The sequence below is a fragment of the Pagrus major genome, chromosome 23, assembly GCF_040436345.1.
Source record: "Pagrus major chromosome 23, Pma_NU_1.0".
Lineage (NCBI taxonomy): Eukaryota > Metazoa > Chordata > Actinopteri > Spariformes > Sparidae > Pagrus > Pagrus major.
In genome coordinates this window covers 25000961-25017578 of record NC_133237.1, presented here as the reverse complement: position 1 = coordinate 25017578, position 16618 = coordinate 25000961, and the positions used below count along the sequence as shown (strand labels likewise).

The 16618-nt window shown below is 44.1% G+C and overlaps 1 protein-coding gene and 2 long non-coding RNA genes across 3 annotated transcripts in view; all 3 read left to right on the top strand.

The window, feature by feature from the left end:
- Positions 1-2230: 2230 nt before the first annotated feature.
- Positions 2231-2859, top strand: LOC141020255 (uncharacterized). The gene is made up of 3 exons (XR_012180805.1): positions 2231-2307; positions 2441-2541; positions 2844-2859. It is a non-coding gene; the product is annotated as an uncharacterized lncRNA (long non-coding RNA).
- A 1160-nt stretch (positions 2860-4019) lies between these two features.
- On the top strand, positions 4020-4777 carry LOC141020254 (uncharacterized). Its single transcript, XR_012180804.1, has 3 exons — positions 4020-4053; positions 4356-4374; positions 4746-4777. It is a non-coding gene; the product is annotated as an uncharacterized lncRNA (long non-coding RNA).
- Positions 4778-5261: 484 nt separating this feature from the next.
- The window catches only part of aatka (apoptosis-associated tyrosine kinase a), a 36525-nt gene continuing 25168 nt past the window's right edge, over positions 5262-16618 (top strand). Inside the window, exons 1-4 of the mRNA XM_073495022.1 lie at positions 5262-5305; positions 5974-6106; positions 6208-6331; positions 7226-7315. Coding sequence (XP_073351123.1) covers positions 5262-5305; positions 5974-6106; positions 6208-6331; positions 7226-7315 — 391 coding nt within the window. The remainder of the gene's footprint in view (positions 5306-5973; positions 6107-6207; positions 6332-7225; positions 7316-16618) is intronic.

Genomic DNA, 16618 nt, shown 5'->3' with positions numbered 1-16618 from the left:
TAAAAATGAAGGAACTGCTCCTTTTATGAGAAGAAACAATTCTCCTATTTCTTAAGCCAAACAAATGATTTGGAAAGCCATCGAATCATCTGACAAATGCTGAAAACATATCTGTTTTTCTTGGCTCATGAAAAATTGCCATTTTTTTTATATTAGTGGTTTTCACTGGACAGGGACAATGTGGTCTGTGTCTGTCTGTCTTTCTGTCTGTCTGTGGGCAGACATTGCCAACACGATAGCATCACAACCGTGTGAGTGATGAGTACTCCTGTGACAATGTAGTAATCACTACTGAGTAGTCATGGGTCAGAACGTGAACATGTTTACGGGCCTGCCGTCCACACGCCTTTGCTTTGTTTGGTTTTGGTTTTGTTTTCGCGCTACAACACTGCACACCTCATAATGCTCACACATTCACATTTGCATTACTGATAATACTGACTCACACACTCCACATTTGTAGTTATTTATTTCCAGTTATATGCTTCATCATAATAAACAATTTAATTCTCAGTCATCTATTGTGTCCATCCCGTATTTGTCATGGCCTAAGAGCCGGGTTATGACAGTACCGAGTACTCCTGTGACAATGTAGTAATCACCACTGAGTAGTCATGGGTCGGAACGTGATCATGTTTACGGGCCTGCCATTGCAAGATGGTCTCCAGCTTATATTTAATATCAGAATGTACTGTTATGTTACAAGACTAAAACAATAAACTTATATACTGTATATTTCTTCCAACTTCACAAAGAGGAAGTTGAATTTTTTTTACCTGAGTTTTGAAATACCTTGTTCTTCTTTTGCTGATAAAACTGATGAATCACTTCCTTTCTTAGGAAACATCATGCATTGTCATTACAAACATGTGAGGCTCAAACAAAAAAAAAAGTAAATGTTCTGTCCTGGCATCTCAGCTAATAAACCCAAACTAAGTAAAGAGAGCGTCATTAATGTTCTAAATGCAAATATTTTTGCGAATGTTATAATAGTATACTAATGTTTATTTATCTCATTTTCATCTTTTTGTCCCTTCAGGACCTCAAGCTCAACCGTAAGTATTACTGAATATTTTCTGTTGATTTCAAACAGACAAATAAAAAAGAAATAAAAAGACTTTGTGAAATGCCTCAAACCTATCAAACATAGCAAGCATCAGTATTAACCAGATCCCAAGTTGATGTCTTCAAGTACCTTATTTTGCCCAACCCATTTAATTCTTGATGACATAATAGAAGGTAAAGAAGCAAGTCGACACATTTCAGACGCTAGAATCAGTGAATTTTTGTCAGTTTTTGCTCCAAAAATTATTGCAATTATTAAAATATTTGTCATTTATGATTCTGTTGATCGACCTCTGTTGATAATTTGAAGATTGAAAGAACCGTAGATGAAGTGGCTGACGATAAATTGAGGCGATACTATCAAGACTGAGTCTGTTCTTGATTTTGAAGATATAGTTTGAGCTATATCTTTGTGCTTTGCAAAGCAAGAAATAACTGGATGAGTAAACATGCAGCCTTTGAGATGTAGTGATTTTAGTCACAGCTCCAATTGATGTTGAAAAATGTAAAATCGCTTGATAGTGAAAACTATCCTGCTGAATAAAGCTGCATTACAAAAGACCATCTCTGTTTTGTGGTGTAATTTACATGTGCTTGTAAAAAACCCTGTCCCCCCAGACCCTCTCCTTCTCCACTATCCTCTCTCACAGGATCACCGACAGCCCAGCCTTCGACATCGCCATCCCACGGCAAGAAGAACCTCCAGAACAGGGACCCAGGCCATTCCAGCACAGGAACCACAGGGGGGACAATGAAGCCACGCCGACCAAGACGTGCGCCCATCGAGACGTACCCCCATTCTGAGTCTCAACCTCCCTGGTTCCTAGACGGTCCAGCCAATCTGCAGCGCTACTCACACCTCCTTTCCTTCATCCACCAACCTCGAACCCCCCCTTCCTTCATCCAACAACCCTGACCCCCCTTTTCCTATCCTCCCAAAATCTTCTACCAATTTAAATGAACTACCTTAATGTTAAAATGTGGCGTGGTCTCGTTAGGGAAATTGTAAAAGAAATTGCACTATTCATATCTTTCATCATTATCACAGTCAATGGAAAAACAGAGAATTGCAAAACACATTGAGAAATACAGAATGACTGGATAAGATTACTCCATCTCCAGCCTTATAAAGAGACGGGTAACTCACGACTGCTCACCACATCACCTCTAGATCTCACAGTGCTCACTTTGCTGTCTGTGACACCAGTTTTTTTTTGGTTCTGACAAACGATCTGTGGAAAGGTGAGAAGTCAATTTAATCCTGATGTTACTTTAATAAATGCAAAGTCTTTTAGATGAGTTGTGATGAGCTTTGACACTGGTGAGTGAAGGCAGTGAATGATTCTGGATGTGGCCACTGTGATTTGTTCCTCAGGATGAAGTGTGTTATGATCTTTCTGGTGTTGACGCTGGTCGTCTTCATGGCTGAACCCGGGGAGAGCCAGGGAACAGGTCCGGTCTTTCCGCGACGATGCAGTAAGTCACAAACTTTCATACATACTGAGTTGATGTTAACAGATTGACCTCTGATTTACACAAACAGCAGGCTCCTTTAGTCTGTGATCAACAAATCACGCTTGACTGTACTAACTTACTTCATACAACTTCATTTAGTTCTGTGTTTAGCTAAAATCTGTTATTTAGTCCTGACATCTCAGATAATAAACATAAAACTAAGTAAAGAGAGCATCATTAATGTTCTAAATGCAAAGATTTTCAAATGTGATAATATTATACTAATGTTTATTTATCTTATTTTGCGCTTTTTGTCCCTTTAGTGTCCAGATGCTTGAGGTAAGTAATGCTGAATATTTTCTGTTGATTTCAAACAGACAATTAAAAAAGAAATAAAAAGACTTTGTGAAATGCCTCAAACCTATCAAACATAGCAAGCATCAGTATTAACCAGATCCCAAGTTGATGTCTTCAAGTACCTTATTTTGTCGAACCAATTTAATAATAATAATAATACATTTTCTTTATAACGCACCTTTACAGGTGCTCAAAGACGCTTACATAAAAATATCAACACAATTAAAATATAGAACAATGTGGAGTAACACACAATTAAGATACACACACAAAAAAAAGACATAACATGAGAAGAGGATAAAAGAACAGAAAATTAGACATATTTATTTAATTTACAGATTAAAAGCCAGTTTAAAAAGGTGTGTTTTTAGGAGTGATTTGAAGGTGTGGGGGTCTGTACAGTCTCTGATGGGTTTGGGGAGTGAAGTCCAGAGGGTGGGGGCGGCAACGGAGAAGGCTCTGTCCCCCCAAATTCGGTGCTTGGTCCAAGGGGGTAGGGCAAGGAGATTTCCCTCTGAGGATCGGAGGGCACGGGAGGGGGTGTAGTGGTGGAGCAGGTCTGTGAGGTAGGTTGGGGCCAGGTTGTTAAGTGATTTGTAGGTGAGCAGGAGGATTTTGAATTGTATGCGGTGTGAGATGGGGAGCCAGTGCAGTTTTTGGAGGACAGGGGTGATGTGTTCTCGGGAGCGGGTGTGGGTGAGCAGGCGGGCAGCGGAGTTCTGAATGTATTGGAGTTTATTGAGGACTTTGGATGATGAGCCGTATAGGATGCTGTTGCAGTAATCTAGTCTGGATGTTATAAAAGCATGGATCAGGGTTTCGGCAGCAGAGAAGGTGAGTGAGGGGTGGAGACGGGTGATGTTCTTGAGGTGAAAGAAGGCGGTCCTGGTGATGTGGTTAATGTGGTGGTCGAACTTGAGTTGGCTGATGATAAATTCACGATGATATAATAGAGGGTAAAGAAGCAAGCCGACACATTTCAGAAGCTGGAATCAGTGAATTTTTGTCAGTTTATGCTCCAAAAATTATTGCAAAATTATTAAATTATTAGAATATTTGTCATTTAAGATTCTGTTGATCGACCTCTGCTGATAATTTGACTAACTGATTCCTCTCTCTTTCCCCCTTCTCTATCTTGGTATAGAATGCCTGCTAGCAGGAACAGGCAGCGATGCTGTAAGTCACAAGCTTTCATACATACTGAGTTGATGTTAACAAATTGACCTCTGATTTACACAAACAGCAGGCTCCTTTAGTCTGTGATCAACAAATCACACTTGACTGTACTAACTTACTACATACAACTTCACTTAGTTCTGTGTTTAGCTCAAATCTGTTATTTAGTCCTGGCACCTCAGATAATAAACATAAAACTAAGTAAAGAGAGCATCATTAATGTTTTAAATCCAAAGATTTTCAAATATGATAATGATATACTAATGTTTATTCATCTTATTTTCTGCTTTTTGTCCCTTTAGTGAGTAACTGCAGGAGATTGTAAGTATTACTGAATATTTTCTGTTGATTTCAAACAGACAAATAAAAAAGAAATAAAAAGACTGAAATGTCTCAAACCTATCAAACACAGCAACCATCAGTATTAACCAGATCCCAGGTTGATGTCTTCAAGTACCTTATTTTGTCCAACCCATTTAAATTCACGGTGATATAATAGAGGGTAAAGAAGGAGGTCGACACATTTCAGAAGCTAGAATCAGCGAATTTTTGTCAGTTTTTGCTCCAAAAATTATTGCAAATTATTCAATTATTAAAATATTCGTCATTTACGATTCTGTTGATCGACCTCTGTTGATTTGACTAACTGATTCCTCTCTCTTTCCCCCGTCTCTATCTTGTTATGCAAACAGTGGGGGAACATCCCAAGATGAAGTGGCCGAAGATAAATTGATTCGATACTATCAAGACTGAGTCTGTTCTTGATTTTGAAGATATAGTTTGAACTATATCTTTGCGCTTTGCAAAGCAAGAAATAATTGGATGAGTAAACATGAAGCCTTTGAGATGTAGTGATTTTAGTCACAGCTCCAATTGATGTTGAAAAATGTAAAATTGCTTGATAGTGAAAACTATCCTGCTGAATAAAGCTGCATTACAAAAGACCATCTCTGTTTTGTGGTGTTATTTAAGTGAATATATGCTTGTTATATTATTGATGATGTTGGGAATTGTGTGGTTAATATAAATTAATAATTATTAATAATAATTATTAAAGTTAAAGAAATAAAAATGGGGCACCAACCTGGAATCAGGGACCAATAACCAGACCAAAAATAGTCTCAAAAGACTGTCCATCGCAACCTGTGTGTGTGTGTGTGTGTGTGTGTGTGTGTGTGTGTGTGTGTGTGTGTGTGATAGGGACAGGGATGGGGGAGGAGGATGAGCATGAGCAGTACAGCCGTGGTTTAAGGTGATTTCTGTGTGGAGAGTGCAGACGTGCTCACAAACAGCTCAGAAAAGGTGAAACTTGAATGTTTTATACTCACAAAAATGACCCACATGTTAAAATCAGCAGTGTTTGAACTCAAACCTGCAAATTTATGCATTTGTAAATGCGCACATACAATCAATTTATAGATTAAAATCATCCACACTGACTGTGTAGAGAATGCTCGAACAAAAGGCCAATCAGATTCCAGCAGGTGTAGAGCTGGCCTATCAGGTGGATATACGACTCACAGGAATACTAAGTGCTGTATCGTCAGCAACTGGGCTTATTTCAGTTTCTTGAAGATGTTTCACATCTCATCCAAGAGGCTTCCTCAGTTTTAACTACCTGGAGGGGAGATGCAGGCTTTTAATTTCCGTGTGGGAGTGTCCTTACAGAGTTAAGGACGCGTCTGAGTCGCTGACCCAGCCGGCCTTCGTGTGGGTCACAGGAATATTACCAACTACTGCTGCATGTCAAGTTGCATTTTGTTTTAATTTCTATTAAAGCCACGACAAGGAACTTTCATTGTTTTGTGGATTCGGGCGCATCTTTTCCTCAATCCATCCTCAGCCCTCCGCCATAAAAACACTGGCCCATTTAAAGTATCTGTGTGTCTGTCTGTCTTTATTTCTTTCTTTCTTTGGTAGTAATGACACACTTTCCATCAGCCCCTTCTGTCATGGTGACGTGCCTGTCATTCCTCACCTGTCCACTAGTCGCTCGGTTGAGTTTTCCCGCGTCTGCCAGTCACCTGACCAGAAGCTACCTTCCTCCACAGAGGTCGAGCTGCACGTCTCTCCCATTACGCATCAACAATGAACTTACAAATAAGCGTGTGTGGTTTTGAACAGTGACAGAACAATCTGACCCGATGTCCTCAGCATTGGCCCGGTTCTCTGCAGCCTCTGAAGCCGACCACGCTGTTGCCCTGTAGTTCGGCTGTTTGTGGGCCGGCCTGTCTACGGAGCCCGGTGGTCCCCCCCACCCCGACAGACCTGATGGGATGTCAGGACAGAAGGTATGAGCTACACTCATGTGCCCCCAGTTGAAGCATATGGAAGCACTTCAGTAAAACGTCATCTCCAAAACCACCTCCAAACATCACACACACACACACACACACACACACACACACACACACACACACACACACACACACACACGCAGGAGAGCGCGCGCGCGCGCACGATCACCATTTGGGGGGGATCGTGTTTGCGTCAAGTGCGCCAGAGGAAGCCGAAGCGCGACGCGATGCGCTCTACAAAGTAAAAGCACACCACGAAATCTGCTGCTATATACGTTTTATTTTGAAAAGCCGTAAAAGGAAGTACTTGAATGCTTTACGATGCTTGACTCTGGTGCAAGATGTCGCTCATTCTCTCTGTAACGAAGCTGAAACCCAAATGCGCATCGCTGACCGACGCATCTTTCTAAAAAAAAAAACACAAAAAGCACGAACCGGCTCCTCGTCCCCCTGAACAAACGACCTTTTTACGTGTCACACGGCACAAAGAGCAGCCAGGTGCTTTTATTCTGAAAAAAAAGGAACAGAAATGGGAAATCATCAGCTGTTTGGAGCGGTCAAGATTTTTCAGTGTGCAGATTTGGTGTGAATAGCGGATTCATCCCCCGAGCAGAGCAGAGCAGAGCAGCGCGCGACACGGGATTGTTGTTGTCAAACAGGACAAACAGATGTGGTGAAATGTCAACATCTGTCTCCGGATCTGTTCGAGCTGAAGGTGGAGCAGGATCTTCGGGGGTCTCTCTGTGAGGTGGAATAAAATGCTGCGCATCTCTGCTCCTATCACAGGTTACTTGAATGTGAAACGCACCTGAGTCGGGGATTTTATTCTTGACCTCTTCGTGTTCAGGCTCTTTCCTGTCTTTCTCACACCGCAGCGAGGAGGATGCTCTTTGCCCTACATGTGATTGTCATGTCGTCGGCGTTTTTCAATCCCAGTTTTGCCTTCAGCTCCCACTTTGACACAGGTAAGGAGGGTCACACTGGTGATGAGCGAGGGCGTTTATCCATCTGCTGCAGACCTGCTGGGATTCTTATGTCTCATCATAATCAAAAGCTGATGTGTGATGCAAGGCCATACGCTGTGTGTTGGTGCTGTACATCATTTTGTCTTCGGGTACCAGCTGCAGCATCATTGCCATAACATCATCATCATCATCATCATTGTCATCATCATCACTATTACCACAGTGAGCCTAAACCTCTGAAGATGAACTCATGTGTGGATGTTTTTACATTCAGGCCCTCACAGCTCGGTGACAAGAGGGTTAAATGTGCCTCCACAGATTCTGCTTAGTCCTGCACATCCATCCCTGCAGCTGAGTGTGTGTGTGCGTGTGTGTGTGCTGTGATCAGGGTGTGTGTTTACAGAGGTGACCTGCTGACAGAGTCTTCTGGCTCTTGGCGCCCATTTGGATGCAGTGTTTAATCACCCCCCACCCCCCCTCGGGTGTCGGGGTGGGGGGTGGGAGAAGGGGGAACCCGGGTGCTGCTGCAGTGCTACGGGGACCCCCGAGCAGGAAAGTCATGCCGTCGCTCCCAGCCTGCGTGAAGGGGCTCGAATTAGAGCAGAATAAATAACTGTGTTTGCGAGAGTGTAAACAGGACGGAGAGGGTCCCTGCACCGAGCGCAGTGTGCCGAGCATACAAATGACGGTGAGCTCAGTGGCTCTCAAGTTTCAGGCTCTATCTGTCCTCCACACTCTGTCTCAGTGAGCTCTGATCCCTCTTTGTCAGATTATTCTCCAACCTCATCACTTCTTCTTCTGTGCTTCTCTGAGAGGGGGCCTCCATTTCAGTCAAGGAGCTTATTTTGGATGTTTGAGGAGAGCAGGAGACCTTTTACACTGACGGAGACACCGGCACATAATTTAGGTGGACCAAATATACGGTTTAATTAAATTTCTCATCTGGGTCGACTGATATGGCTTTTTCAGGGCGATAATGACATCGTTTATTAGAAATCAAGGAGACTGGAAACTGATATTCGGGGCTGATTTTCATTTGCTGTAAAAATTAAACTCTTTGTGTCTGAATCTCAGGTGTGGAATGAAGTACAGTTTACTCAAGTACGTCTTAGGAACAATTTTCAGCTACTTTACTTGAGTATTTCCATTTCCTGCTACTTTATAGCTATACCTACCTTACTGGTTACTTTGCAGATTGAGATTATTCAGTGTTTATCGGCTATTAATTGTGACATTGTGGGCGGGACAGCGTGTGAGAGGATATTGCAATCGGAGCCAAAGTAGCACATTTTACTGATAATCCCAAAATGCTGAATGTCGGCCCCTGGTATCGGTCTACCCCTAATTTCTAAAGATAATTGAAAGCGATGTACATAAAATCCTTCTATAAACTCATAAAATAATCTCTAGTATTCGTTCAGAGGCAGCTGTCTACATCCCCAGTTGGTGCTACCGGTGAAAACATTTAGTTGCACTTGACAGATCACACCCTCGAGCCCTGTGAGAGTACATTTTCATATCCAGAATGGACTCTTTCACCATCACATAAAACATTTAGATAAATATAAACCTCAAATCCCTGATAATATATTTGATTTCTACCTAAATAACGCTCGACCTGCTCCAGCTAATATATTCTGTTCTGGTTTATAGTGTTTGTATCTGGAAAGAAAGATGACAAACGCAGTTCTTGGTGTGGAGTGTGTAGCGGATGCTGAGGTGGCTGTCCCTGGTTCTGTGGGGTGAAATATGATGCAAACCTACCAGAGGAGTGTACTCGTTTAATTTGAAGCCAGACGAACGCTTCCCTGCTGAATTATGGGTAAAAAAGCCTGCTAACTGTGGCTCTTCTGGGGCGTCTAATTTAATTTGATCTTTTTCTTCCTGGAGGAGATCACAGCTTTTGAAAAAAGATTCCCCTCAGGAATGTGCAAAAAACATCCATGTTGTCTTTCTTCATGCTGGGTGAACAGCCTCGGTGACAGCACAGGATAGACACTGGGATTGGTTAGCTTCAGGTGGAGGGCGGGGCGTGAGTTGGCATGCACATGTAGCTCGTATGTAGCCGGACCAGAGGCCGGTATCTGGACGGTCGCTCCCCTGTCATAATGATCTACATTTTGCATTATAGCAGCAGCCTTTTCTGTTCCTTTCCTGGTAATTGGACTGGGGATCAATGTTGTCTAGGCAATGAGAGGGGGGCGTGTGAGGAGGAACCAATCATTTTCATGGCCAGCGCTAAGGACACAGAGACGCTAGAGTCCCTTAAAGGGGAGGGACACCGAGCGTTCAATCAGCTGTAGTCGCTGCTGTCTGTGGGGCTGAGGAGAAGATTAATGAAGCACGCTTACTCTGTAAAAACAGCGTTTGAAAAAGGAAAACAGAGGCTGCATCGTCCTGATAAAAGTAAAACGTGTGACAAAACAGCAGTATAGTGAAGTTTTAGGGTGCTGCAGAAAAAAAATCACACAAAAAACCCCAACAAATGTCACATCATCGTGATTTTAATTGATTTTTCTAGAGAAAATAAAAAACGTGATGCAGAAATGATCATTCCCACTAATCGTGAAACACATCGCAATCCAATATCTGATCTGATTTCCTCTTGACCGTATCGAGCAGGACTAGTTTGAAGTGCGGCACCCCTCCATAGCTGCACTTCCTCCCTACGCCCCCCCCGGATATGTAGAGTGTGCTCTACCTCTGCACACACGGACGGACAGACAGAGGAAAGCAACTACAGAGCCAGGTCAGTCGTCACATTGCATGGCGTTATATAAGACGTCAGCAGGGGATGGAGGCTCCGAAGCAGGATTTTTGATCTCCTTCACGTGCCCGGGCCGGGGCTCGGTTTGTGTGCAGCCCCGAGGGGAGAGGGGGAGTGGCCCAGTATGTGTGGCATCCTGCACCAGTGACAACTGCAGCCTGCACCTGGCTGACTACTGCTTCAGCACCATGGAGAGCTCTCCCATCAGGAGAGGGAGCAGATGTGTGTGTGTGTGTGCAGGGTATCTATTTGCAAACCTGGCTGCACCCCACGAGCAGAATTAATATGCGTCGCTTTACAGTCAGGGCAAACAGAATACAGTTTGACCTGATACACCGAACAAGCTGACTATGCAGCACTGTTGGGGGACTCGTCTTTCAGCAGTCTCCTCTGAGGCCTGGAGGTGGCAGCAGCAGCTAGTGTGCATGCTACGGACGCTAATCAACACAGACACACGTTTTCTGTCACTCACACGCGCTACGGCGTACTTCATAATGCAGGGAAGCATCCACGTGCCCCTCGCACACACATGGACGCACCACTGCAGGCTAAAACCTCGGTGGCTCTGATACCGGAGAGGGAAGATGTTAAAAATGGTCGTTTTCTCCGAGCTCCTCCCACTGACTCGGTCAGTGCAAGCCAGCCACGGCTGACTGTTTGATTATTCATCTCTTCATGTGAAACAGCGAGCACTTTAGTTACATAAGTCTGCCCCTGGGGGGAACTAGAATAAGAATGAAGTGGATTTAAGCAGTCAAGGGGAACCGTCTATGTCTCCTCTATGTGCTCTCCGTGTGATGATGTGGGGGATGTGTTTTTTTCTTGGTGTCACACTCGTTGAAGGCCGGTATATGTGTGTGTATGCAATTGCATGCTTAATTTTTTAAAAGAGGGTCCCATGCAGTATTAAAGTCATCGCCGAGGATCATCGCTCAGTGAATTTGAATGTTAAAGAAGCACCATGAGAGGCTTTTAGCAACGCCTCACACGGTGGATAGAAGCTGACGTTGGCTCGTCAGGGAGCGAGGTTGAGCGCGTACAAGTTCGTCAAAATGGTCTGACAGGAAGCAGACATTCGGGTGAGAAGCATGTGTGTCAGAGTGTGTGCTTAACAATAGCAACAGGAAAACCCAGAAACATATGGGAGGAATATTAAGTGCACGGGAGCCAGCGTAACTCACACTAACTTGTTTTGTTCAGGTATGTTTGTATTCACTTCACACACACAGGCATCTACACACACACACACACACACACACACACACACACACACACACACACACACATGCTGCCCTTGTCCTCATCATGAGACTCGGCCTGAATTGTTATCTCAACTGCATATTTCTTCGTCTGCATATGGTTTGCACATGCATCTAATTTGTGTTATCAGCCCGAGGCTTAAACACACAAGGGCCTAAACATCCTGGAGTGTGTGTGCGCGTGTGTGTGTGTGTGTGTGTTCAGAGCTGTCTGGTCTGCGAGCAAATGGTCCAGCTATGGATGATTAGAACTGCAAAGATTAGTCCATCAATTAATTAGTCGATTGAATAAAAATTTGTTTCCATCTATTTTGGCAACCGATTATTTTTTTGTTGTTATTTACATCAAACATTTGTGGTTCCAGCTTCTTAAATGTGAGGATTTGCTGCTTTGTCATTTATGAAAGGTGATGAAGAGTCTTTGGGTTTTGGATTGTGCGTTGGACAAAAGAAGCAGTTTGCAGACGTAACTTTATTTATTGTTTTTGTCAAAATTAGAAAGTATCAGTACATATTGATTCTGTACCCCTGCATTTTGCGCGTCCACGTCGAGGGGTAGGGTGTCCGGATTGTTGCTGGGATACGGGGGAAGGGTGAAGCTACACGTCCGTCCAAATGTAAGTTTTTCAGAGACACCCTTCAAGCTGTTAATGTATTTCAATGTTGCATCACCGCTTTGATGGCATAGGATCCCCGAAATGTAACTCTACTCCAGCAGCAAAGTCGCTGCACTTGGTGCCACTCCTCTAATGAGTACAGACTGGCAGGGTAGGAGCAAGGATTGCTAATGTTAGCCTATAAAGCATTGCTAGTCACCAGGTAATGACGTATTGTTCCTGTTTATTTGATGACTTGAATGATAGCGAGAAGTTGTGAATGAATTGTGAGCGTCCATGTGACAGTAACACAAGAGAAATCACCACAGCTGAAGACGCCGTATTGGAAATGTCCCGCCTCTGTCCGTTTACACTGACAACCAAGAAATATGAGGGTCTTGAAGGGTTGTCCCACTTCATAGGGGGAGATTTCAACCACTACCCCTTGTTACACTATACTGAGGGGCAAAGGGGCCCTCAAAGACGAGGGATAGGGGTAAAGCCTTAGTATATAAACTGTGCTGCTTCCTGTTGCAAAAACAGTCCTCGGCCGAGTTTCCTCCTCTTCTCGACTCGAGGATAAACATATTTTCATTCCGTTCATTCACTCCGACTGCATGTTTGCCAGTGTGATAAACTGTGAACAGCTTTTGTTCCATTCGTGCAGAAGAGACAGTAGCTCTGATTCTTTTTGTGCTGCATAATAAATCGCCCAATTCAGCAGATTTTCCTTCAGAATTTGACCCAACACAGCCCACACAGCAAATTGCAGAACTGAGGCCAGTAGAAGCTGCCAGTCTCCCCTACAATCATCTGTGCTTTCACTGATCATAAAAAAATGTCTCCAATTAATGAGTTTTTGATGTTAAATGCTACATCTAGCACCTTCACAACACACGTGATGCCTCGCTGATGATGGTAGCCAGATTATCTTTAAAGACATCAAAGACAGAGTTGATATTCAGGCTCTTTCTCTCCAGCAGCGTGCCCTTGCCCACGCTGTCAGGGGACGGACATGACAGGCCTGTAATGCTGATCCATGGTGGTCCTCCCGGGCTCTCACTCCCAGTTAATGACAGTTATCATGGCTCTCTGCAGGCCAGCGCATCCCTCTGCCATCTGCAGTCATTCTCAGAGAGCGTGACTAGCGAACAGCAAAGAGGATGTAAAACGGTGGTGGATTCTGCACCCTCGCATTAATCACGTCTCTCGCTGTTCTCTCTGCTGTCAAGCCTTCCCTGAGATTGACATCAGTGCAGGTGTGTGTTTGCAGAGTGCTTCCTCCTCTGCAGATCTCTACGTTCAGCCCTCCTTCATCATAGTTTCATGCTCCTGCGCTCGGCACTTCCCTCCCGTCTTTTTTCAACCATGCAACTTCAGCTCTCCTTTCTCTTTCTGCGGCCCGTAGCAGAGGGTTGCTGCCGGTCATTCTCTCTTGGGAAGCCAGGCTGTGTCAGAGGACGGCTGACTTCTCCTGCAGTGCTGCCCACTGGCTCTCCCAGTGGCCTTCACACTAAAAAGGACAAATAAAGAGGAGGACTACCTCTAGCCGCTTTGCGTCCCAAGACACCGATGCATATAGAGCAAGTCTTTTAAAAACAGGTGCTCAGATTACATCTTGACACCAAAGATGAGCTAACCACTCGAGCCAACAATTGATCCTTAACGATCCGCCTTATGCATTTTATTTACACATGCACAAAAGCAGCGGAGAATCAATATTTGTCTTGGCTTATGTACAGGAAGTGAGCTCTCTACTCTAAGCCGGTTGTTATCATTGTTGTCATGTTGTGGGCCTCGCCGCTCATCTGGCAACTTCCTGTCAAATATCAATGAAGCTCTGTGTGTGGGATCAGTTATATACTAAGTCCAACTGCTCCTCTCCTCCTGCTTCCTGTCTGACCTGTAAAACAAAACCTAAAGGTCAGACTTCTCTCCTGTATGTCCTCATATCACCATTGCATTGTGTGTGTGTGTGTGTGTGATATTGTTGGAAGCCTCTTGGTGCAGCCCAGGCGGGGCAGATGGAGGAGCTTGTTTGCCCCTGCAGCACTGTCCTGAATGTTAACGCATGCTCGGAGAGATCTGGGGCCTCTCTCTGCTCTCCTTCTGTGTTTCTTTCCTCCTCACGTTGACACAAATGCACTTGTTTACCCACTTGGAGCATCAAGGGGAGTTAAGGGAAGGGCACTTAAGTGGCTAAATAATGGCAGCACCAGGCCTCTAGTTGCACACAGACTCTAACTCTCGCAAAACTAAAACTTGGGAGTCTTGTTGCAGTTTATTCCATGCGGTTTGGTCATTAGTGCCGCCTGGATTTGTGCAGCAGCTCATCACAACCCACTTTTTTTTTATTGTTTGGCGGTCGTTGTAGTCGCCGTAGTAATTACGACAGGAGCAAAGGAGGAAGTCAGTATAGAGGAGGTTGGAGTGGATGGATGGGTCTAACACCAAACATTTCCATTGACTTATTTTAACGTGTGCATGCAAGTTAAGTTACGTAACATACTTATGTAGGATTAGCAACATGGCTACTGCTATCGCTCTTGTTTTACCTCAGTTTCTGTCTCTCTCCCTCCTCACATTCTTTGCCGTCCTCCTTCCTCCTGGCGATAGCGACCAGGTATAACAGTGCCTCTTCCTGTTTTGGTTGTACTACGGCAGAAGTGCTTCTTTTGTGCCATAATTCGTAGTTCGTTTTCCCGGTAAAATCCATCCCAGTGGCAGACTGCACAGCAAGGTGAAAGTGAGGTTTATAGGGAAACTATCTTTACATGGATGGTGTCATTTTTCTACAGCCATTACACTGAATCAGCATTTACTTCAGAATGATAAGATGAAGCAAAAAAAAGTTGTCTATTGCCAGTTTTACTTACGCACATAACTTAGGTAAATGTACCTATTTTAACCCAAGCTATGATCTTGTGCTACACCTAACCAAGTTGTTTTGGTGCCTAAATGTAACTGAACTGCAACTGTTTCACAACATTGACCATGTGATGATGAAGGCATGAGGACGTGTTGTTCTGAACACATTAGTTCTCAAACGTGTGTCTGTATTTGTACCCAATCTACTGAATACTAATTACAATCGATGCAGTATCTCTTTCTCCCTCTTCCTGTCTCCCCCTCACTCTTCTTTTCTCAAGACCATTTGATTTCAGTGGTGTGTAGTTTGGCAGAGTGCCCACCCTGCAGCACTGTCATTATGTGGTCTCTTGGTCAAAAACAAGAAGCGGTGTGCATTTGTGCGTGCAAAGGAACTCTTACCAGCAAAGAAAAGACTAAAGTGAAAAGGGACAGACTGCAGACGGTATCTCACAGGGACAGAGACGTATCAAAGCACACAAAATAATCCGTGGTGTGTTTGAGCTGCTCCTCGTGGACTATCAGGAGCACAAACAAAAACAGCCCACTGCTCTCAGTTGCCACGGAAAATCCAAAGTTATCTTAAGCAGCCCAGTGTGACACCCTGACTTGGCTTTCTGTGTGGGTGCATATTCTGTGCACATGGTTCAGTCCCTGGCCTTGATACGAGTGTAGGAGGCATTGTAATCTGCATCACTCTGCGTGGCATAGAAATGTCTATTTTCTCTCTAAAGCCTTCCTTGTCCTGTTTGTCCTCTCTCCCTCTCCCACACGTGTCCATTCGCAACAGATTTGTTGAATGCACGATGAGGTCTGTTGTGTATAGCAGTGTACTTACACATAGTAAATATCCCAGCAGCTGTAGACCTGGTGTTCAGTGGCTTCAGCTGCCTCACTGCTGCATGCTTTATTTATGATCTACCAGGGCTGTTCTTAAAACGTGACATTCACAAAGCATTCCTTCGCTTTCCTGCTCCCCTCGTTTGGCCTTCCTCTCCCTACACCGTCTTTATTTCCCTCCAAACCCGAAGGAGTTGCAGGTTAGTTGAGGGGAAACCAAATCCACAGCTGGAGAAGTGAGTCAGGCTTAAATGCACATTATGTAATTTTCTGGCACTGGAGGTCTCTTGATCAAAACAAAACAAAAGACATCTGCCTGGCGGAGCAGGGTGGCTTAGCCGCTGCTCGGGTGCAGAGCCAGACCTCCGAGAGGAATAAACACCCAGAGTCACGTCAGATTCGGCTCTAAATTGCCGACATAAGTAGACATCAGAAATTACTCTTTAACTCTTGGGATTGAAAAGTGGATCTGGCTTCGCTTACGTTTCTCAACCTGACAGCAGCTGTGATCCGCTGAAATGGAAAAGACGAGAGAGAACCAGAGTCTCTCATATCAGCGCTCACCACACGGACACACTTGGTGCCTGCTGTCTAACGGCTAATGTACAGTAATCTGGACGTTTGAAGCTAATCAACACACCATCTATCACCACCTTTGCTGATGAAAATATATCTGATGTGACTCGGGCACAAATGTTCAAGGACGAGGCGATGCTTTTCTTCCCTTCCTTCACTCCTTCCATCCTCACTCTACCCTAGAAGTCATGGCAACAGGCTGACCTTGGGTAAACTCATTGATTTCTTTGGGTTTGAACATTATTGGAAACACTTCGGATAATCTAACGACACAGCTGAACAAAATATAAAACAAAGGTTGTGTCGTTTCAGACATTTTACCGCAGAAATGTTAAATTAAATCTTTGAATCTTTAAGCCTTTTATTGATAAGTCTCACTTTCAAGCGCCAACATATT